At 33.7% G+C, this 24,296-nt stretch overlaps 2 protein-coding genes across 3 annotated transcripts; one reads left to right on the top strand and one right to left on the bottom strand.

Moving 5' to 3' along the window:
- Window positions 1-747: 747 nt before the first annotated feature.
- LOC126827350 (ataxin-7-like protein 1) lies at window positions 748-13,224 on the bottom strand. Its single transcript, XM_050556642.2, has 11 exons — window positions 13,126-13,224; window positions 12,878-12,949; window positions 12,166-12,270; window positions 9,145-9,930; window positions 8,546-8,628; window positions 7,136-7,413; window positions 6,466-6,628; window positions 5,808-5,929; window positions 4,498-5,311; window positions 4,201-4,240; window positions 748-3,619 (listed from the first exon to the last, which is right to left on the bottom strand). The coding sequence occupies exons 1-11, from the start codon at window positions 13,211-13,213 to the stop codon at window positions 3,255-3,257; spliced, it is 2,916 nt and encodes a 971-aa protein (XP_050412599.1). The 5' UTR covers window positions 13,214-13,224; the 3' UTR covers window positions 748-3,254.
- A 257-nt stretch (window positions 13,225-13,481) lies between these two features.
- LOC126827685 (THO complex subunit 7 homolog) lies at window positions 13,482-24,118 on the top strand. Of its 2 annotated transcripts, none has more exons than XM_050557139.2 (8): window positions 13,482-13,523; window positions 15,686-15,803; window positions 17,949-18,076; window positions 18,459-18,545; window positions 21,023-21,080; window positions 21,794-21,860; window positions 22,224-22,293; window positions 23,320-24,118. In XM_050557139.2, the coding sequence occupies exons 1-8, from the start codon at window positions 13,508-13,510 to the stop codon at window positions 23,376-23,378; spliced, it is 603 nt and encodes a 200-aa protein (XP_050413096.1). In that variant the 5' UTR covers window positions 13,482-13,507; the 3' UTR covers window positions 23,379-24,118. The 2 variants fall into 2 exon arrangements, with proteins under 2 accessions (XP_050413096.1, XP_050413095.1); XM_050557138.2 differs by lacking the exon at window positions 13,482-13,523 and adding an exon at window positions 14,936-15,283.
- The last annotated feature ends 178 nt before the right edge of the window (window positions 24,119-24,296 follow it).

Raw genomic sequence — 24,296 nt, 5'->3', positions numbered from 1 at the left:
AAATTAAGAATCAACCAGAGTAATCTCCTCTGTGGCATAATTTTGAGTTATACACATCGACAGACTTTACATTGGTTGTACATAATCTCAAGCTTCAGCTCACTATATCAGAAAGTTGGAATCATGGGATACTCTAACATAGTTTAAAACTGTATAACTGCAAGCTTAATTTACCTCAGGCATATCAATGGGAGGTAACTCATTTGATGGGTGAATTTGAGCATTATCTTTACTACTTGATGACCCCAATTTAAACTGACCATTCAATTTAGGGGTTTCAGGTCAAAGTTTTAAATGACAGAAAATTTTTTAAAAAAATATTTTGTGAAAATATACATAATATGCTACCCAAAATTTTTTATTTCATCAAAATATTCTAATTAGATCCAAAGGTATGGAATTTTAAAATCCGAGATCGAGGTCAATAATGTAATCAAAATGCTCTATATATAGCAGTCAATGCTTGCCATGGCACCAAAGTAAGTACTTTTCAGTCATATCTGAGTGACGTCCTAAATGGTATTTTCCCTTCAGAATCGCTAGTACCAATTTTTAAAACTGAAATCCGCACACTATAGTCAGCTAAGATTTATTAAAATCGTAATAATTTGAATCATAAGGCCACACAAAATAAATGTCTTGTTTCTCGGGCAACTGACAGCTGAAACTGTAGGGAGGGAGGGAGGGCGATTTCTTTTTTTTTTTACTCATTGATGGTGCAAAATAAAATTTGGCTATTGCTGAAAATTGTTGGGGCGGGAGGGCGGTCTTTCTTTTTTTTTTTTTTTAAATGAGAAAGTCATTACTTGTTTACGTTTTTGCTTTCCGTTATATTCAACTTTATTGTACATACTTAAAACATAAACCCAAAATCAAGTCTACTAAAACACTGAGACTGAACACTGACTGAAAGGAAAATAATTTTCCATATTTAATTCACATAATTGAAATTGGTTTAAAATAAAATTCCATACGACTATGTAATAGCCCTCCATAAAGACAACAATATTTTTAAAAACTAAGCCTCTTTCACCAGGTGTATCAAAAATAATAATCATGGTAAACAGTATTTAAAACTAAATCTAGTATCGCCGGTTTATTTATAATTATTTACCGAATTCCAACCAATGCATGTCACACCGTGTCATCGGTATTGGAGATTGCCGGAAATACTGTTTCTTGGGATATTCGGTGTGTTTCTCAGGATATTCGGTGTTCTATCCGGTGTTTATATTGAATGACTATTTAAATCTAACTAACAACTGGTCAGTAAAACCATCAAATCGGTAATCCAATTATTATTTTCCGGATTATCGAAACTACCTTAAATGTGCTAATAATGACCCAGATTCTAAGGTATGCATTATGACGACTATCGTCATCGTATCGTATTCTTAGCTATAATTAATTAACCTGTTCTACGGTTCATTATTTTATCAATAGGATTTTCCAAACAAGGACCGACTGAAGCCGGCAATAATGAGCCGATTACGATCGAATGATTGAAATATTGTCGCCAATGACTTTTAACACGATTCAAATTCTAGTTTATCAGGGGAGGTAATTAATATCACGTGATACAAAATGGAGGTTCTTTCGATATCAATTAAAAAGGCAAATCTGCCAAACTTCGCCATTGTTCGGATAAAAAAGACAGCATGTTCATCTGAATCAGTTTTAATACATTTGAATAGATATACATGTATGGCGGATGTAGGTACATGCGGGATATTTTTTTTACGACTTGCTTGTCGATGTGCGGGCGGGCGTTACATATTTATTTTTTTTCATCAAGACTAATAAATAGACTGCACGCGCAACCAATTTTGCGTGCGGGCGGTGCCCGAGAAACAAGTTATTTTATTTGTGTTGCCTAATATGTCAAATATTTATAATCTGGATGATACAACAAAAAATGTAGGCTATATTTAGTCGAAATTTAGCAAATTTCCGCAGCAAAACAGATAAATCCTGTTTTCTACGGCTATAATTGTCCTATCTTGGGGTATCACGCACCATAATAATCACAAAAATGTTATCTATCGTTTGATAGGCTCTATGTTGAAATCTCCCGGAAACTAAGGTGAGGATTCACCAATGAAGTGGGTCATAGCAATGGACATCAGAGGGGTATTTTCCAGCGAGCATTTCCTGTACATAAACAGTAATTTTGCTTACATTTCGACAATTTTTGAGCATGAATCTTGCAGATATTGAGATTGATGTTAAATTATTACAATACAATTGCTAGTAATGCATTTACATAAAATAGTAATTCAGAATCGTAGATTGAAGTGGGCTATATTTCAGCCGCTGGCTGTCAGATTTCAAATTAATAACACGTGACCTGAAATCCCTATTTAATTGCTTTTATTTAGTATCTACAACCTAGCAGATAGTGGTTAATTTTCTCGATTTTATGACCTTCTGCGACATATCTTTGTTTGAGTTAAAACAAATAAAGATTCTAAAATGATCATAACAGTAAATAATTCCTACATCTACATACCATTATCTTTCTGTTATTTAAAATCTTGTGACTGTCAGAATAGGACAGGTGGGACATGCCACTCCCTGACTAGAAACATTATCAGAAGGACAGCAATCACATGATACAGTAACAACCTTGTTCTAATTCACACTTTTGTTAACTGGGGAACAGCAATGATTGACGTAACTTTTTAATACATGTACAATGAATAAATGAGTATAAAACAAACTAATTATCATAGTAGAGGACTCTAAAAAAAAGAAATAAAAAAAAAAATTATGTTCAAATGTCAAATGAGCCTCTGAATTCAATTGAGAGAGATTTCCATCTATAAGCCTTATCAATAGATTATTATTCTATGTTTTCATTTTGTTGAGAGTCATGCTTGTGTTCACAAACTAACAACTCACATTTAGACAATACTCCATAATAAATAATCAATTCTGAAATTTGTATCAGTTCTGTTGATTTTGATCATTTCTTATTAATAGCACAAAAAACACTGAGAACGTAAAACACAACTTTAACATTTCCTCTTGGTTACTGGTGATCTAGTATATGTAGATACTTTAGTTCAAGAAATGTCCATAGTGAAGCAAAATGCACACACAAATGTATTCTAACTAAATAAACCAATGTGAATAAACTATAAGCACACTCCTACACTGTGATATGATAATGAGGATTGTTATAATTAGTAGTCATATGATAATCCTTTGTGTAATAAACCTCAATAATTCAAAGATGGAGGAGGATGCTGTTGCTAGGAGATGAGGTTTGTAGAGGAACTAGATAATGGTTGCTGGAGATGAATTTCTTGATGTTGTCCACCACTTTCATCCGTACTTGTTCGAATCAGAAATGTATGTTGTGTCTGTTGACCACCCAAGGCACTTAAATTTGATTGGCTTGTGAGGGGTATTGTTATGGAAACTGGTTGCATGGATACTTTTTTATTCATATTTAAATTAGATGATTTGACTTGTAATGGGTTTAACTGATTTTGACTAGTAAATATAGGTCCTGTATTTTGTTGAGTAAGTTGACGTGCCTGGAGTAATGGCATTCCCTGTGTTGTAATACTTTTTGGGTTGGTTGCTACTTTCTGACGGTTCATTAGATTTTTATCTGGAAAAATGAAATAGACCTGATTAATATAATATAAGCAGTGCTTCCACACGCAAGTGCTGTAAGGTAACAGGTTAAAATGGTTCAAGGATTTCATGTTAGTGTGCAAATGGCGCCTTCGATTGACGCTGTATTTTCGGAAATCAAAAATTTCTAACTTGATAATAGTATTTAAATTATGTTATATACGTTTGTCATCATATGGTGACAGAATATATATGTACCATTTTCCTGAAAACAGGAAACTGGAGGACCCGGAGAAAACCCACAAGGTTGGACAGGCGACCCTACTCCTTGTCACGTACAACCGGGGATTCGAAACCACGCCAGTTGACTCAATGGCAGGCCTTATGATACAGCGTGTGCATGCTAACCATTCGGCCATCCAACCCCCCTTGTTTGGATGGGAAGAAAAGCTGAGGTCCTGTATACACATTGGCGTACACGTAAAATATCTCTTGACAGTTGGAATTCTAATTAAGTGTACATTGCAGAACCACTTTCCAATATTGCCTGTGATCATCAGCAATTTTAGCATTTATAAATTATAATATTTTTTATGGTAAAAATTTAAATCCTACCTGAAGAAGGTGAACCAATTCCATTTGTTAAACTCGTATCCTGTAAATATTACAAAATGTTTATTATTATAAATAATTGCTAACATGACCTCAATGTTATTTCAATGTATTTTAATACATGGATAATATATTCATGAAAATTTGATCATTTTTATTTCTCACAGTGCTATGTATTTCTGTTGTTTGGAGAAAAACAGCCATACTTGAAAATTAAAGGTCGTCTCCAAACCTTGCATAGTACATGTACATTATAGTAACTTTACCATTGTTCCTATATAAATATTGAATGTTACTTACATGCACTTGAGCTGGAGTTACAATGGGTGTGGATAGTGACATTAACGTACTATTAGTAGTTGATGGAGCTATTAAAGTACGATCCATATAAATATTAGGTGAAGCTAAAAACACACTCTTCGGAAAGTTCTTTAATCCTTCTATTGTATTCACTATTTTACCACTATTTTTATTACCAGCTATGGACATACGTGACTTTTTAGCGTTTTTATCGTCTGTCATGTAAACTTGTCCAAGCTGCGTATTTGAAATATTAACACAACCATTTCTTGCTAATGGGTCGAGATTAGTTAATACAAAATTCACTTGTCCGTCTTTCCCCAAAACATTATTTTTCTGTAATTGCATTTGATTGGTCTTTCCAGCAGTATTAAATTGGCCAATAGTAGTGCCTGTTATGTTCATGCTTGGAATGGCTATGGTTGCTATAGGACTATTGGTACAGTTTGTATTTAACGGTAACGATGAGATAACATTGGTTATTGTCTGAGATTGTGATTGAGATATAGATGGGGAGGAAAAGGTAATAACACTTCCTTGACCACTTCCACTTCTTTTACGTTTGGCAGGATTAACGCCACTGGTGGCAGATGACGACACATTAGAACTACCTGGACTACGAGATCCCACATTTTGCTTTAAGGTACGATTGCTCGTAGATTTTGATTTTTGTTTCATAGAGCCACTTCTGATAGATGAATTAAATAGCGCATTCATATTGGCCGAAGCTCCTGCATCCATAAATTCATAAGGGTCAACAGCATTTGTCACAATATGGGAATCCTTTGGTAAATTTGATTCAACACAAAGTTTTCTGAAAGAAATTTTTTTTAGTGATCAATTATTAAGTTATCTGTATAACACTGCATAAAACTTTTGCAAAAATAGGGTTTAATTTGAGGCCTGACATATTCTAATTTTTTTTTATACTGTCAGACTATCAGAATGCATATATTAATGAAATGAAGTGGGGGTTTAACATCCTACTGTTCTGCTCCTACTGGGCTAATGAAATGAAATGTTGTTTCATTTTAGATTCTAAATTCAATAAAACTATATTTTATTCCTGTGCCCTACTCTACAGGATAATTCTTAGAAACACTGTCGTATGCCTACATACAATTTTTAGACATATAACTGACGTCACTAATATAATGGCTTGCATAGTCAAAAAACTTCAATAAAATTTTGCCGAAGACCATACATTTGTTTGAAAAATGTTCAGTTTTATAACCAGACTATCATTCACATTTAAATCATTTACAAATGTAATTTACTCTCATCAACATTCTTGTAAACAATTTACTTACTTGTGGGGAGGTGGATGAAGACGTTTTTCTAAAGCACTAATGAATGCTGCCCTTACAAAATCCACTTTACGTGAAAAAACTGAAAAATTACCCCCCATTCTTCGAGCACCAAAGTTACAGATCTGTGGAGAAAAAAGACATGTTATAATACAAAATACAATACCTTGATAAAATTTCATATAAAGTTAACATACATCCCCTCACATAAACCTTTGTAAGTCCATTCAGCAGAATGCATTATATTAACATTAAACTATTTTTTTAACATTGTCAACAAGTACCACCTTTCCAAATGAAGCACAAAATGAAAATATTTGTGGGAGAAATATTTCAAATTTTTCTTGGCCTTGGCTCACTAATCTGGAGGATTATTCAACTTTGTTTACCCTTGTCAGTGTTGCAGGACAATGGGTCTGGCAAGGAAAAGTGTCTTGATGTTTGGATGATATAAAAAGCTGAGGTCCATCTGTGTACTTGTTGGCTTGCAGGTAAAAGAATCTTTGATATTTGCGATACGAGGAGCAGTTGGACAAAATTTCCCATATATCACACTTCATGATATATACCGATCTTCTTCAGTTCGGTTGATGCAGAAAAATATAAAATGTTATAACATTACCATGATAATTTGGTAATAGGTGGAGTGAAATAAACTTACAGCAGCCGGTCTTGGATGATATGAAAGATGTCCTGGATCTTTATCTATATTATCATCACCTTCACCATCACTAGTTATTTTACTGGTACTAGCAGACGGTTCACTACCTCCAACTTCTTCTCGTACTGTCGTCTGCGGAGGATACACTCCACTAACTGACAATCTGGAATATAAATTAAAACGTCATATAAGATTAAATTATTAATTTTCCAGGTTACAACATCTTGTTTCAAAGTTTATATACAGAGAAATGGGGTTTGACTTTCACTCAACACAAACCAGGTTATATCTGGACTAACATAAGGTATATTCTTATTTCAATAATTTGCTTGCACAGGCCTTTTCTAAATGGCAGACCTTATGTATGATCTGAAGCATATGCCTCCCCACAGTTCATATTCTGTTGGCTTGATCTATTTTGTCCCTTATTCAATTATTTTAGCGCTTGGTTATCATTGGTTATTGGATCATTAATAATCTCATCTTAATCTTGTTTCAGTTTAAATAAAATCTAGTCTATCCTGCCCTTAATTTCACTTTGATCCGATAAATCCATAGATACCAGGTATTTACAAAGCCATGGTGGGGCACTAATCAAGAGGCCCCAGGTTTGATCTCCTTGTCTTGCAGGCCAGCTAAGTTTTGTCTTTTAAGTAATGCTATAACTTACCTTTGAAATGCTGCAGCTGATGTTTTGTTTTGGGTTTTGGGTATTTTTTGTGGAGAGGGGGTAGTTGATGAGGAAGGTTTGGAATGTGAGGAGGCTGCGGCAGATTCTGCTTCACTAGCTTCTAAAAGATGACTGTATTTAGAATTAGGTGGTGGTAGGCCTGCAGCCAAGGCTTTAGCTTTGAGTAAGGCTTCTTTGGCTATTCGATGTTCCTTTAAAAGGTCGTCAAATGGTTTACATCTTCCTTTCACTGCTCTACGTAAGGACAAGGCATGGGTCTGAAATATGAAAATACAAACTAATAAACATTTGGTACACAGATTTTTCAAGTGATATTTTTCAGTTAAGAGTAACAGAGCAGTCAGTAGATCAAACATTCAACGGAAAAAAGAAAAATTTTCGGCTAAAGCACAGTATTTGTGACAAAAGTTGACTAATCAGTGTGAAAAGATAACTTGTCTTGCAATTCTATGTATCAACGGTTCAATATTTTGGTCATTAAAATTTATACTTTTTTCGCTTAAGCAGCTGTTGCAAATACACTTTTGTGAAGCTTTTTAATTCAGGGTTCACTGTATGGTCACTTATGGTAACAGATACTACAATGTACATGTAGTGTCTATAACCTTTAAAAAGTGAAAAAAAATCAAATTCAAATGAATAAAAAATATTTAAGATTTTAAAATTGCACATGCATTGAAAATAATAATATTACTGAATATCACATTTTTATCCACTGTGATTCTGAAAATTTAACAGAAACACATGATTTTGTAATAATACACTATTTGTATAATTCGACTACCAAAATTTATTATACGAAATGTCATAAGTCATAGAAAATATATTAATTTGAGTTTCAAAATAGAATTTATTGAAGTGAGACAGCATAACGCAAATTGGGACATGTTTATTGCCGTAACTCAACAATGAAGATATATACATGTATTGACTTGAAATTTGGTGGTCATTACGTGAGGTCATTTAATGCTGGAATGTTGTTTCCAAACTGTATATAACATCAAAAAATTGAAAACTGGACAAATACTGTGTTTTAGCCATTTGTATGTCTAACAAATGAAATAAGAAAACAAATCGGGATAAAAACTTTGAACTTGTACAGCACTAGTATTTGAAATTGTTGTGTACATATAGGCTACAATATACCAGTACTGCTTGCGATAATTTTGTGTATAATCCCAACTGATATAATTCAGCTATGATGAACAAACCAGATAAAAATATCTTTTACATTCATCAAAATAATATACAATTTGGTCATTTAGCATATACACTTTTAATTCACATTACAGTTCTTAACAGAGCTGCTGTGGACATAATTAATAATACATTAGTTGTTTCAAGTGAGTGGTTTATGTACATGTAGGTTAAATAATCCAATAAGTTTACCTTGCAGGTTAGTGATCTGGTACAAGAACGTTGAATATCTTCTATCCATACACCACAGTGTTTATTAGCATCATACTCACGATCTAAGAAAACATAATTACAATTTTATTAATTTAGCATCTTACTAACAATTTAAGAAAATTTAAAGAGTAAATTCAACATTCTTTAATGCTCAGATAAAATTTGGAGTAACAGATGCTACATAAAACAAGTAGCATTTTTGCAGGCTGAATTGTGGACTCTATTAACACTTTTGCCATACATGTAATTAACACTGAATTTATCAGAAAAATAGTTGTCTTAGTTTGTTAGAACTAAACAGTTGAAAGAGAAAATGAAACTGAAATGCCCTGTTTATAATATTAATACAACACACAAATATTCACAATTATATTTGATTTTTTTTTTCAGGTAAAAAATGCGACCTTTCTAAAGCACTGCAAATTTGATGTGTATGCATTAGAATAAATTTGTCTATGCTGTAGAGATATGGGTTAGATTTGGAAAGTATCTGTCCTTTTTGTTGGATTTTTTTTGTTTTGAAAATGATGTAAAATAAACCAGTGGTAACATACAAACCTTTAAAAATAAAAACTTACCCTTGCATGGTAGAAATTTTTCTTTAACAGGAAGTTTTGTTAGATTTGAAATGGAGGTTGATTTCGATGGTGATGTGTTTGAGCTAGTTACAGGTTTAATGGTAGTTGTACTATTATTTGTACTACTAATACTACTACTACTGCTGCTGCTACAGGTAGTATTAGATAAACTCGTTAATACAGGTTTCACACATATCTCAGGTTTCACGCTAACAACAGGACTAATAACAGTAGCAGTAGTAATAATTGGCGCTATTTTTGATATTGATATCGGTGGCGTAGTACCTGCAGCTGGCAATGTATTTTTGAGAATGGGGATTTTGGGAGGTGTTTTTAAAGGGGTTATGGGTGTCACTACAGTTTTTTCAGCAACCTCCCCAGCAAAAATCACATCTATCCCTTCTTCAAGTTCTACTGCTAAAGAACCATTGCTGACAACAGGTTTAATATCACATGCTGGGTTAACCGATACCTTCTTTTTCACAGATACCTGATCTGGTATACGTTCAACTTTCACAAACGGTAGTGACTGTGTCTTTTTCAAGTTATCAGGCTTGTCTTTAACACTTGATACACTGGCTATTTTTAGTGCTGTATTGTTCCTAGCCCGAGATAAAGCCGCGATTTCAGGTGGTGTTTGTTTTACACTAGCCTTGGTCGGCATGGAACGGACTGCTTGTAACTCAGTTTTCTCCACTTTCTTTGGAGAAATACTCGATACTGAATGACTATGAGAGGTAGAACTAGATCGCTTAATTTGTACATCTTTAACACCATGTCTTTGAACTGAAACGAGAAAATGAGTATCAGTGATTACACAAATCCATGAAACCGCTGTAAATAATCACATCAAATTTTATTAGAAATTTCTGAAAATCAAATTTATCTATCAAATATATTTTTCTAGCCTCGTTTCACCTTTTAAGTAGTGTAGGATGGGGGGCTTTGGAGGAAAAAAGTGCCTAGTGGTTTTGAAGGAACTACAAAAAAAAAGAAAATTGACCAAGGTCCGCTTTTTTACAGACTGACAGACTGAATTCTATGAACACTAGGTGGTAACGATGTTGTCCAAACAAAGTTTTTTCAAAGCACTGGTTGGTGATGTTAATCACCTGGTTTAGACCAGAACGACCATGATATGTAAATACAATGTTAGATTTTCATTAGTTATCAAGTTTTTTTTATCCTATCTTCCGAATAATGTATTATATATTCTGTCCATGTAAAAGTAAAAAAGAATCTACTTTTTTTCAATGTCATTTTGCATGAATGATCAATGAATGCCTTTTATTTAAACCAGTTTTATTTAATGTTGAAAGGCGTTGATCTCATGTGTTATTTTGATAGTGAACGTACAAGCTCCATATAAATATTGAAGATTTTATAAATTTTGTTTGGGAAAGATTAAAGCGCAAAGCGGTTCGTTTACTAATTTAAGTTATGTTTCTGGCTTCAAATGTAGATTTGACTGTTAACCCAAATCAAGTATATTTCTTCATTGATAAGATTTTAAATGTAACCAGACACCTACTTAAAAAAAAAAGACAGTTTGTGAAATCAACTTTAAATTTTCATCCAAATGAAAATGGTTGTATCCTTTTAAGAACTGTACTGCTACTTTTCATTTTGTTTACACTGTGATGTATATGTCTATTTATATACATGTATGGAACCAGGAAGTAAAATTATCTAAATTCATTACTTTAAATAATATGTTGTTTAAACATTAATGACATTCTATTCCTATGTCATTTCCTGAACTGTGTAGATGAAAGTGCTTCAAGAGATTGTTCCTTTTGAAGTTAAAACAAAGTCTATCCTGTTCGATCTGTTACATTCAAAATCTGAATTTTATCTCCATGTATTTAAGTCTCCCAAATACACTTTAACCATAGATAAAAATGTCACATCTGTAACGTTTGCTTAATTTTTAAATACCCAGGTCCCGAGTTCCTAAAACATTCTTAGAATTAAGTTAAGAATTTACTCAACTTTCAATCACTGTTTATGAGAAACATCTTTGATCCAGAAACACAAAACTTTGCATATGGTTTCTTATTGATGTATTTGATACATTAAAACAACAGAAGTTTTATAAAGAGCTATATTTTAGTTAAAATAAGGTGAAAAATTCTGAGTAAATTCATACGTCTGTGAATGCTTTGTGAACTTGAAGACAGATCACTAATATATCCATTCACCAAGATGTGACCAAGGCTACCCAGTATTTCACATGAAATATAATCTATGTATGTTCTGTGTTTATATTAGGTAATAAGTGTATTTTGAGTTTTATTTGACCTGGACTTGATAAATAATTTACAGTACTTGGTAAAAAAACCAAAAACACAAAGAATTTGTACTCCAGATACAAACATCACAAAAATTACTTAAACTATGATTCTTTGCGTTATGAATAAAAAGATATGGAAAATCATTCAATCTTATTTTTTTCTGGGATGTTTAACGTCATCTTTTATAAATAGTCTATAATTATTTTATTTTTGATTGGAGCATCTTCATGACAAAATACTGAATTCAAAATTCCATCAAGAAATATTTCTTATGATATTTTCCAAAACACATACCTAGTAGTTCAAATTGGGAGTGCTCTTTTTTGGAGAGCAATGTTGGACTTTTGCTAATTGGCTCACCAACCATATGTAGAAAACAATGACTGCTTCATAGTCTGTATGTTGTGTGGGATACCACATTATAAAACTAGTGGTTTGCATGTGATGGTAACATGTTCAACAGTCATGTGAAGTCTGTGGGACTTTATGGGATTTTTGTACTCACTAAATCAGGAACATTATCATTCCAAATTGGATGTACAGAACAGAAATGTAAACTGTTTTGAAATGTGAAATGATCAATGAATAAGAACTAGCAAATGTGCATAATGTGTAAGTTATAAAAAAGCTCTGTAGTTGTCTTTAGGAATTTTGGGGTAATCAACATCCAACAAAGAATCAGATTTCAATTCAATTAAAACAGAAAGCTCTTGATTTATATTCATACCCATATGCTGTTTAAAGGCTTGTGGTTTTAAGGTCTTGTTGCATTTTTCACACAGCACCAGATAAAATTCATCTTGAGACGGACAAAGACCAAACAAGGGCATATCTGAAGAAAAAAACAACAATTAGAACATATTAGCTATGAAGCCCAAAAATAAAATGATGCTATGCATGTAAAAAATGTTGCTCCCCATTCTTCCTACATATATCTGTTTACAGGAATTTCAATATTTTCATATCAATAACACATTCAGAATCCAACCTGTTGCCACAATATCAATTATGATATCCTCATATAAGCGTAATAAGTCTTTGATGGTTTAGATTATTATGTCTAAATATATCTTCTAAAATCTAATTCATTTGGGTATAATAAGGGTTCACAATTTATATGTATTACAATGTTTGTTGCCTTCAAATTATTTACCGCCTAATATTTTGATCAAGGAAATATTTACGGTATAAGTAAGAATCAAATAATGCAGAATCAAATAATGCAGATCTCTATAATCAGAGCAATATTTATTCTTTCTTGGTGTAATTATTCACAGAACACAGATCATCAGAGTGTAATTATGACCAAAAACTAACAGCAACCTTGACTCTTCCTGCCTTGTTGATTTGTTTTCAGGTGTGATGTTCAGGCTAATCCAAATAATGGAATCAAGTTAAGAGTGTAAATTACGAAAGAATCGAGTCTTAGTCTTTCAAACCTTTAATTCTGAGCTTCATACTGTCTACATTGATTTCTTCACCATGCTGGGATTTAACTGTTTCTTCATCATCTGCGGATTAAAATTGTACATAGATATTATCTTCTTAAATGACACTTCTCTAATTGAAATTCAATTCTAAGATTTAGGGTTTACCCACATCGTAATTTCATTTACTGTTTACATAGGTTGTGTGTAAGTGTGGGTATTATAAAGATGTAAATATAAAGTTAAATTATGGATTTTACCGTTTACATCTGTCAGGGGGACATTATCCGCCCAAGCTGACCAAGACTGGCCCGCAAACATAGACGGACTCCAGTCCTGGGTCGCCATTTTGTGTAGTTTTCTTGTTGCTTTCTGCCAAACCGGAGTTTACCGAGTCTGACGTCATTACCGGAGAGTATCGACGGAGAAAATATCGCTTATGCCCAGATAAAAGAATATGATAAACTTCAATAAATCTGATTCCGAAGATTCATAAACTGATTTTCGGCGAAAGCTATCTTAATGATGATTGCAGAATAACAATATCAAATATTAAAGATCAAATTTATGTCATTATTAATTTTTAATGAGGATGCATTTCATTAAATTTCAATGTGTAAGGGACATCATCGCTGACGAAAAATGGCGGTGTCCGATGGTTAGTACACGTGCAAAAAAGCATGAGTTCACCGGCTTCAGATGAATTCACAACATTTTTCATAGATAGCATAACGGCACCGTGTTCTCATGATTGCAGAACTGCGGATAATCTGTCCACCTAGCTCTCCGTTTTCATAGCTAGACGGGTCCATCTTTTCAAGTGGTGGTTGACAGCTGCTAAAAATAGATTCTATTCAAGCTCTATCATTATTGAAGACCTTTCAGCTCTTTTTGTAGTCTTTGATTCCATAATCCAAGATCTTGTTTTTAGCAATATTTGCATTTTATAAAATCATATTTTGTACCCCAGAACGAATATTTATTGTCTAATTCTATTATTGATATATTCACGTTGTTATGCCTAACGTCTTGTTATGGTTTCTTTTCATAAAAATATAAATCATGTATAACAGTATTGTTACTAGTAGTAGTAGGGGTTTCAGGTCACATGATTTTAGCGTGAAATCTGACCGCCAGCGGCTGAAATATAGCCTGCTTCAAACTACGATTATGAAATTACTATTTTATTTAAATGTATTACTAGCAATTATATTGTAATCGTTAAATATCAATCTCGATATCTGCAAAGATTCAAGCTAAAAAATTATCGAATTGTGAGCGAAATTACCGTTTATGTACAGGAGACGCTCGCGGGAAAATGCCGCTTTGACGCCACGTGGCCGGGGATTTTCCATTGCTACGGCTCACTTCATTGGTGTATCCACATCTTAGTTTCCGGGGGATTTCCACATAGAACCAATCAAACGATAGATGACATTTTTGTGATTATTATGGTGCGTGATACCCCGAGCTACGACAATAACAGCCGTAGAAATCGGAATATTTCTGTTTTGCTGACTGAAATTTACTAAACTAAGACTAAATATAGTCTACTTTTTTTGTGGTATCATCCAGATTATAAATATTTGACATAATATCATTCAAATTATTACGATTTTAATGAATCTTAGCTGACTATAACGTGCACATTTGAGTTTTAAAATTGTTACTAGTGATTCTGAATGGAAAATACACTTGTCAGTCAGATATGACTGAAAAGCACTTATTTTGGTCCCATGGCAGGCATTGACTGTGGTATAGAGCATTTTGATTACATTATTGACGTTGATCTTGGATTTTAAAATTCCATAACTTTGATCTAATTAGAGTAATTTGATGAAATAAAAAAAATTGGGTAGCAGTTTATGTATATTTTCACGAAATATTTTTTAAAAAATTAAATTTTTTCTGTCATTTAAAACTTTAACCTGAAACCCCTATAGTAAGGGTTTCAGGTCACGCATATTCCTGAAGCAACGACTGCGAGTTTCACAACATCTGGCCATTGCTTGTTTACTTCACATTTCCCGAACTTATAGCTATGTTATCTACAGACACGCGAGCAGTAGCGTTTAATCAGAGGTTGTGACATAGCCACCTCCACGGAAACCTTGACATTGAATGAACCTTGAACTTTGCAACTCGATTATCACAGTTAGACATTTTAGCTTGGAAGCCCGAGACCTGGCATTCGCGACGATCGAGGAATCTGATAGGCTCACAAGTTGAGCTTGTACCCAATCAAAATTAGTGCTGAAATATGTAGGGTATAACGTGAAGGCCTGGATAAGATGTACGTAGTTAAAGCGAGATCAAAGGAAGGCCTTAGGATGATCCACTACTGTGGCTGGAACAAGACTGAAGACATCCGTAGTGGAACCATTTCTACTCCATCATTAGTCCGAAACTATCAATATGGTACAACCATTAGATTTTGCACTAATATCCTAAACTTCAGTATACAATCTTCGCAATATATCAGTTACAACCTTCAGATTTTGTGCTAATATCAAAAACTTAGTTTGCTTATACAATGTTTGTTCTGTGTTAACCAGTGTTGCACAAGTAGATGTTATAATCTCCATTTTTGTAACATCCATTCAACAATCATCAATATGAATTCCATCATAAAATACTGCACCAAATACAAAATAAGGTCACCATTAAATTACAGAACAGAAATGACCTCTATAATGCATAGCCCCCATACCTGTTGGGTTAAATTTAGAATTCTGCTGCTTACATTATAATAATTATATGTTCAGTTGTTAAAAGGTGTTTTTGTGCATTTTGTGAAATTGATATTGTGGTATATTTCAGATGATATTATCAAGAGGCGATTATTGATTGATGGAGAGGGAGGAAATGATGATAAAAGGTTGAATAATTTACTGAAAATGTTCATAAGATGGACACAATCACCTGTTGATGAAGATAGGTACATAACTAAATAGCTTACTTAATGTCATCAATTTGTCAGATTTAGCATTTAGAAGCCGTCCTGATCAGATCAGACTGTGCATATTTTTATACCCCACAATGAAATGTGAGCAAACATGTTATATGTATGTATCATGTATGTTGTCGTCATCTCAGTCTGAAAAATCTTGTGTATCCTCCATCTGTTTGATATTTATTTAGTATTAGTAAGCTTACGCTTATTTATATATTCAATCAAGCCTGTTACATTTTCAAACTTTCCTGATAACCCTCTGATAACTCTTAACAGCGAAAGTTATATTGTCTGATTACCTGTGCAGGTTTTCTTAATGTCACCTCAAGCAAGAACTGCAGAAGCCAATCAAAGTTTAATTAAAATTTATGTACTGCTCAGGTGATTTGGCTCCAGTAAGTAAGGCACTTGCTCACTAACATTGAGGGCGTGTGTTAATCCAGTTGTTGGCCTAGAAAGTTCCTCTGCATTTTCCAACGTGGTTTCCTCTTGTCAGTGGCACAGGACAGGAAGGGCCTGCCAAGGAACAGCGTAAAAGAAGCCTTGACAGTTGGAATTTGAAATCAGAGTAGGCCGTAGGGCATCTGTCAGCAAAATTTTCCTCTCACACACTGAATTCGGTATGCCTGTTTTTTCATTAGCCCAGATGTAGCAGAGAAGTAGGATGTTAATCCCATTTCATTTCATTTCCATTAACTGACAACCTATCTTTGTAATTGTCACACTTCTTGGGACACAATAACTCTCTTTCTAATTGAGCTAGAATGTTCAAATTTAGTGTAGGCGTTTATTAGGTCAATGCCTTGATGGAGTTCGAAGATGAGCATTCTCTTCTTAGGATAAGCAGAGATAAGCAATTTGATTGGTTGATGCTTTGGGACACGATAACTTTAGTTCTAATTTATAAGTGAGTGTGATGAAACTTGGTGTATAGTTTCATTACATCAATACCTTGATTAATGAGTATTTTCTACTCAGGGTAAGCAGAGAGATGAGCAATTTGATTGGCTGAAACTTTGAAACACAATAACTCTCCTTCTAATTGAGCTAGAATGTTCAAACTTGGTGTAGGGGTTTATTAGGTCAATGCCTTGATGAAGTTCGAAGATGAGCATTTTCTGCTTAGGCTAAGCAATGATAAGCAATTTGATAGGTTGATGCTTTGGGGCACGATAACTTTCTAATTAAGTGAGAGTGAGGACACTTGGTGTATAGTTTTATCACATCAATACCTTGACTAAGTTCCATAATAAGCATTTTCTGCTTAGGGTAAGCAGAGCGATAAGCAATTTGATTGGTCAAGACTTTGAAACATGATAACTCTCTGTCTAATTGAGGTAGAATGTTCAAACTTGGTGTAGGCGTTCATTAGGTGAATGCCTTGATGGAGTTCGATGATAAACATTGTCTGCTTACGGTAAGCAGAGATAAGCGATTTGATTGGTTGATGCTTTGGGGCACGATAACTTTGATTTTAATTAAGTGAGAGTGACGAAACTCATGATTATAGATTCATTATATCATTACCTTGACTAAGTTTGATGATGAGAATTTTCTGCTTAGTCTAAGGATCGATAAGCAATTTGATTGGTCAAGACTTTGGAACATAACAACTCTGCTTTTAATTGAGATAGAATGTTTAAACTTGATGTACATAGATGTTCATTAGGTGAATGTCTTGACTGAGTTCAATGATTAACATTTCGAGCTAAAGCTAAGCAGAGCTAACCAATTTCATTGGTCGATGCTTTGGGACAAGATAACTTTGATTCTATCTGATAGAGAGTGATATGATTAACATTTATAACTGACTGCAACACAAGCTGTGATTTATGTTGTTAATGAGCTTTGGATACTGTTAACAAGTTGTGTTCAGATGAGCTCTTTGGTCCAGAAAGTTTTTGAACACTATCCCTGTATGTTGTAATTCATTGACATGACAATGTGTAGTACATTTATAAAATCATATGGACTAATAATTGTTACTGAATATTTGTACGATGTGAAATTGGTACTTTAATGAAGTTCAATATGAAAATTGCTGAACTACCATTGCATATGATGCACCAAATTCATTATATTAGTTCCACTATGTGAAGTATATTTAATGTTGGTGTTTTGTTTTTTCAGCAACATGGTGTATCAGAGAATTTTATCCACTATATCTCAATGTGAATATACTTTGGAAAAATCTGTCAAAGTTTATCAAATGAATTTAGAAGAACAACAAAATTATGAAACGTTAAATCAAAGAATTGGTAAGATATTTAATATAATATTAATAGGGCATATACTTCTTAAATTTACCTGTAACCTATTTTGCTATATTGAAACCAGAATAAAGTTCCCCAATGCTATGATTATTCCAGCTGATTAACTTGACATGGATGCTTGCGAGACTTGGAGGCAATACTCAATAAAGTGTTAACTGATCTAAAATGTTTGTTGCAGATTTTTAGTTTGTCAGATGTGGTAAACTCCTTTCAGTTCATTGTGAATATGAAAGAAAACAAATTTGTAAAACTACATTAAACAAATGGGAAAATAAAGATCCCGGAAAATAACCTAAAATATGTAAAAATTACCCTGCTGTCCATACATATATATAATATATAACAACACAATTTATTTTTTTTGCAGAGAATAAGATAGAAGAAGCTACTCTAAAGATAACTGAATGTAAATCAGAATTACAACAAGCTAAAAGAATACGCAAAAATAGACAAGGTTTGTCAATTTTCGATTATACCAAATTATTTTAGATGCGTTTTATAAATGAATATGGCCACCTTGAATTTGATTTGTAACTGAATAAACTGATGCTTAAATTTTGGTAGGAAAAACATTTTTAGAATGCTTGTATGTGGACCACCCAGAACTAGGGGGCCTTAAAGCTCCCCAAACTGCCGTAGTCAAGTGAATAGCTTTGGGCTCCCTGAATAACTAGCATGTACCTATATCCAGGGCGCCTTAAAGCACCTCGAACTGCAGGAGTCAAGTTAATAATGAAAAAGGCCCAGGAGCAATTTTTCAAGATAACTTAAAACTTAATGACCATATCGCAACTAATGTCAAGAAAGCCAACCACCTTTTGGAAATAATAGACAAACCTTCAGTGAATTAAATAAAGAAATGTTGTTAAAATATCTAAATCTCTAATTCAACCACACTTGGAATACGCTGTGAAAGTATGCTGCCCCATACCTAAGATAGACACTAGAGCAGTTGAAAAAGTTCAACGCAGAGCAACCAAACTAGTAAAAGGACTAGAAAACCTCATTTACCAACAACACATGTTAAGTCTTGGTCTCGGTTTACCCTCTTTGGAATACAGAAGGAAGCAGTATGATGTTATCCAATTTTATAGGATTCTTCAAGGAAGAGATGTTGTAAATGAAGAAATTCTAAAAGTCACTAAAGAGAAAAGAGGACACAACATTAAACTAGAAAAACGTCATTCTAGATTGTATATACAAAAAAACAATTTCTCAGTCAGTCATCAATGACTGGAACTCATTACCTTTCTATATTGTCAATGCTAAAACCCTAAACCAATTCAAGTCACACCTTAATCAATTCTGGAAAAAATGACGAAATAAAATTCAACCCAAGCTGCTATTAGTACAGTTCTTCATTATATTTAGTAGACCAAACACTTTTGAGTAAAAAAATTTTTTATATGACATGTTCAGTTCAGACATGCGCAAACCTGTTAGTGCCAGATATAATTAGAGTGGTCAACAAGCCATAGAGGCCTAATGGTAGACCGAAGAAAAGGTATAAAAAGAGTCAAGTGAATAGCTTTGGACTCACCGAATAACTAGTATGTACCTATAACTAGAACCCAAACTGCTGGAGCAGTGGCAACGCCAGGGGGGGGGGGGCATTTTAGAAAATAAGAAAAAGGTTTTAGGTATAGGTTCAACGCGGCGAGAATATGCATCCACTTGTTACACTCAACTCCGTTCCTTTGACACCTCCCTCTCTGTTCGGATAAGCTGGTGATTTAGTGACGAACAGTATCTGGTCAGCTCTATTTATCTCGACGACCAGTGTCTGAAATACTGCCAGGCTGCATTTCTGGCAGTCTATTCACTTTGATTCACTCACTTGGTTTGTTTCAAACTTTCTGCTCTGGTCGGAAAAACTAGTGATTTGGCGAGAGGCGGTATCTTGTAAGCTCTATTTATCTTGACGATCAAATTTTCAGGGGCTTTGTTGAGGTTCGCAAGTCTGTTCATTTGACACTTTCCTCTCTGGGGTTGGATAACTAGTGAACAGCTCTATTTATCTCGACAACCGGTGCCTGAATACTGTCAGATAGCATTTCCGGCAGTCTATTATTCTGGGGAAGGTCCCCTATACCCTCCGTAATTACTCCCTACTTTGGCGCTCGTTTTTGGGCTTCGTCGAGGTTCGCACGTCCGTTTGTTTGACACATTATCTCAACATCAGTGCTTGAAATACTAGCAGACTGCATTTTGGCAGCCTGTTTTTCAAAAATGTCTGGGGGAGGCCCCCTTACCCCAAGTTTAAGCTCGTGCCTTTGCCCCCTTAACCTTGGACTTTGCCCAGCTTTGCCCCTCCAACCACCGGTTGCTGGCGCCGCCGCTGTGCTGGAGTTAATTTAATAGCTTCGAGCTCCCCGAAAAACTAGTATGTACGGTTGAACAATACACAGAGGGTTTAAGGGTGGCGGCTGTCATGGTCTATTTTCTTCAAGGAAGCAGGGTAGGCAGTATTTACAGGTACTAAAGTGCTAAAGGGTTAAGCAATATTTTGTTCCAAAGATTACTAGAATATTAAGTAGGAATTGGACAGAGAATAGGACCAAACCCAGCTGTAGAGAGAACTCTCTCTCTCTCCCCCCCCCCCCTCACACACACCCCCCACAACATGATATATGTGGGCCTAAGGCTAACTAGGAATTTGAGGGAGAATAGGACATGTGGAGTGAAATCTTTTTGTTCTCTCATGTTACATGTAGGCCTAAGGCTTAACAGTAAGAAATAATAATTACCTGATGTCAACACAACACATTCATGGACATGAGGAATTTATGTAATTATATTGTGGTGTTAGGTAATATACTATTACACATCTTTATAACATGCTTTATAGAAACTGTTGATGGTTTAAAATACTTGTACATGATGTAACTTGTGAAATCCTTATCACATATTATATTGTTTTATTTGTAACAGAATATGATGCTCTGGCTAAAGTTATACACACTCATCCTGATAGACAAGCTACAACCAAGTATGTTTATTATTATTTTAATACATTATTCATTTATTTAGTTTAATGTCTATTTCATTATAGCATATTTAGTACTGGTATCTACTATGGGTAAGCCAAGAAACTAATACCTCATGAAAGTTATGTAACCTAAAGGAGGTCAAGATAAATTTGCCAAAATGTTCAGGGGTCGAGTTAGTTGAGCATTCAGGGCATTGGTATAGCAACTAGAATGACCCAGGTTTGATTCCTAGCACTTACAGAGATGACACATTTATATGGTATACAAGTTACCTAGATGTTTATTTCTGGTGATGTTTCAATGACAGTTCTCTCGTCTTTATTAAGAAAAGAAGGACAACCATAGTACAGTGAAGATATATATACACAATGTGGAACAATGAAACAATAATGTAAAATATATTGCAGTATTAAAGACATTTAATTTACACTTATTTCTTTCTTAGAAGTATTAAAGTATTAATACAACATTTAATACATTATTTTCTTGTGTCAAAGTATTAATACAACATATATTTCTTGTTTCAAAGTTTTAGATGTACAATAAAATTTCTGTTTTTTTACAGTTATATAAAATAATTTAAATATTGTTTTACAGTATTATATAAAAAAAGAGATTACTTTCTTGTTTAAGGAATTATATAAAAACATTTATTTCAAGATGTGTTTTTTTTTTTAAAAAAAAACTTTGTAATTGTAATGTGTTTTTGTAGGCAATTAGAAAGTCTAGATCAAGAACTGAAGACATTTAAGGATAGAAAACAGAAATTAGAAGAAAAGGTACAGTAATATTCTAGAATTACATCTTGTAGTCTATTTAAAATTAGACCATACTCTACTGAAACACCTGATTCTACTTTGTCCAGGATAAGTGCCAACTTCCCAGGCAGAGTATATTTATAAACCTTGAATTTCAGTGCTATTAAAGATTAATTGTATTTTAAAAAATCTTTTGTTTAATTCACCTAACCTACTGACCTTTTATTCAGCTCATTTCATGAATATACTTTTTGACTGAACTAATCACAATGGCTAAAAAATTAGAGAATTTATAAAGAAACATTTTAAACTATTTTAAATTTGATTTTGATACAGTTTTTGTTTAAATTTCATTTTTGACTAGAAATGTCTTTTATTATTCAGTTGGATTCTCGTCGTAAACAGTTTTTAGTGTTAATAACAGCTATCCATGAACTTCAGGCTATTTTGGATGGTAAGTTAAATTGTTTGTGATGATAACGATCACTAGAAGACGTGTTTAAGAAAGTAGATGTAAGATGTAAGGTCGCCTACCTAAGCTTGTGGGTTTTCTGTGGGTCTCCCAGGTTTCCTCCCACTGCTAAAGACCCCTACGCACAATCAAATTATCGAAATAAAAATATACTATTTGTTAGTCCTGAAATGACCTATTTTTTTTTGTTCAGTGGGTGTTAAACCCTGTTTCTGTTTTTTTTCTTTATTTGTCAATTGAATATGATACCATCTCAACCAGGCACCATAGCTGAAAAATTCTGCTTAAACATACATTATGCAAGAGCTAAATCTGCCTATTGCAAGACTTTATTTAGGTGTTAGATGTTATAGAAATTATTAATTAGACCTTTATTTACACGACAAGCTCAAAATCAACTTTGTAGACCCACGGATGGCTTGGATACAGTTTGGATTTAAACAGTCTTCCAATTAGAAAAAAATCAATAAATGGCGGACCAAGCTAACATTTACCGTTAGTCGCTGATGTCGGTACCGGAAACTGGTGATGAAAGACCTGTCAAGCGAGGCTACCATAGTAATTCAGTATGTTACTTGATAATCAAGAATAGATGGTGCAGGCACAATTGGTGCCTATTTCTATTCCAAACTTCCAACAGTGACAATTCCTTCAGAACAAAGTAATTTTTGAATTATTATAGCAAGAATGGCCAACTCTTTATAAAACTCTTAACTAATGTATTTTTAATGCTACAGCTGTTATCATGGATGGCAAACCTTTGACAAGACTCGAATCTGTGTCACTCAATTTCATTTCCATCTATTCAAAACATTTGACTGACCATCGGACCCCACACATCATCTGCTTTGCACTCTTAGACCACTATGCCACCTATTCCTGGACTGAATAGATTTAATAAACCATTTCCCTTTTGTAAGGGATGTCAATGAATATCTGTTCGTGTAACTTCATGTTTGGGTAAAACAATATTGTGTAATAATGACTAAATTTCTATTTTTTTAACAGAAGATGAAAAGAAAGCGGAAATAGAGGAACAGAAGACAGAAGAGATGGAAACAAGCTAATGAGGACCAGTAAAATTATGCCAAAAGCCCATAAACTTAATTATGGCATGTTCCATAATCAGCATGAACAAAAATCTAGACATGAAGATATTTGTTAATTGGCAAAATTCCAGAAAAAAAAAAAAATATGTTAGTTTCCAAATATTTGTGCCTTGATACAATTTTATTTTCCTTTCAATTTAGTTATTGTCAATCATATTAAATAGAGTTACGCCCCTTGGATAATAACAAACTACAACTGCCAAAGGTTGGCTCACTCTCCTTTAAAAAAACGTCACATCTTCATTAACCTAATTGGCACATAAAAGTAGGAGTTGAACAAGATTTCATTTCATTAATCTGTAGAAACTGCCCTACTGCAAGCTTCATGCATGAAGAGTGAATGATTTCAAACTGTTGTAAGTTTCCAGCTGCCATGTTTGTAATCGTTGATTAGTTTATTACAGTTCCATATATACTTGTTGAGATGTATGAAAAAAATGGTTTGACTTGGAGATTTCATGTTTCCAACATTTTCTTATTATTTACATATTTTTGTATTTTTTTTCTTAGCAAGTTACAAAATGTTTAGAAGATAGTATGCATGTTTACCCTTGTTATTATATTTGTTTTAATTTTCATACCAAACACTAAATTATTTTAAACTAGTTATCATATCAAATCTCATTTGTGTAATAAAATGTGAAGATGTACTCAAACATGTAACTCAAGTTGGATCACAATAAAATGTAAATATTGTATACTGTATTTGTGTGGATTTTAAGCATTTTAAGGTCTGATTTAATTCAATGTTTCACTACTCAGAATAGACCTTGAAATGATTGATCATTGTTTCAGGGTTCGTATAAAGTCTGTAGTTCATGTGAACATCACAAAGGTCGACACAACAGGCTGCAGTGTAAATAAGACTCCTGCTTT

The sequence above is a fragment of the Patella vulgata genome, chromosome 7 (assembly GCF_932274485.2).
Source record: "Patella vulgata chromosome 7, xgPatVulg1.2, whole genome shotgun sequence".
Lineage (NCBI taxonomy): Eukaryota > Metazoa > Mollusca > Gastropoda > Patellidae > Patella > Patella vulgata.
The sequence above is the reverse complement of the archived record's forward strand: the minus strand, read 5'-3'. Positions and strand labels throughout refer to the sequence as shown.

Coding starts and splice junctions, on each gene's coding strand:
- LOC126827685 (XM_050557138.2), top strand. CDS start 15,157: ATGTACGTAGTTAAAGCGAGATCAAAGGAAGGCCTTAGGATGATCCAC. Junction 18,546..21,022: donor AATACGCAAAAATAGACAAG/GTTTGTCAATTT, acceptor TATTTGTAACAG/AATATGATGCTCTGGCTAAA. Junction 21,861..22,223: donor AACAGAAATTAGAAGAAAAG/GTACAGTAATAT, acceptor TTTATTATTCAG/TTGGATTCTCGTCGTAAACA.
- LOC126827350 (XM_050556642.2), bottom strand. CDS start 13,213: ATGGCGACCCAGGACTGGAGTCCGTCTATGTTTGCGGGCCAGTCTTGG. Junction 6,629..7,135: donor TCAGCTGCAGCATTTCAAAG/GTAAGTTATAGC, acceptor TTTATATTCCAG/ATTGTCAGTTAGTGGAGTGT. Junction 3,620..4,200: donor AATTGGTTCACCTTCTTCAG/GTAGGATTTAAA, acceptor TCATTTTTCCAG/ATAAAAATCTAATGAACCGT.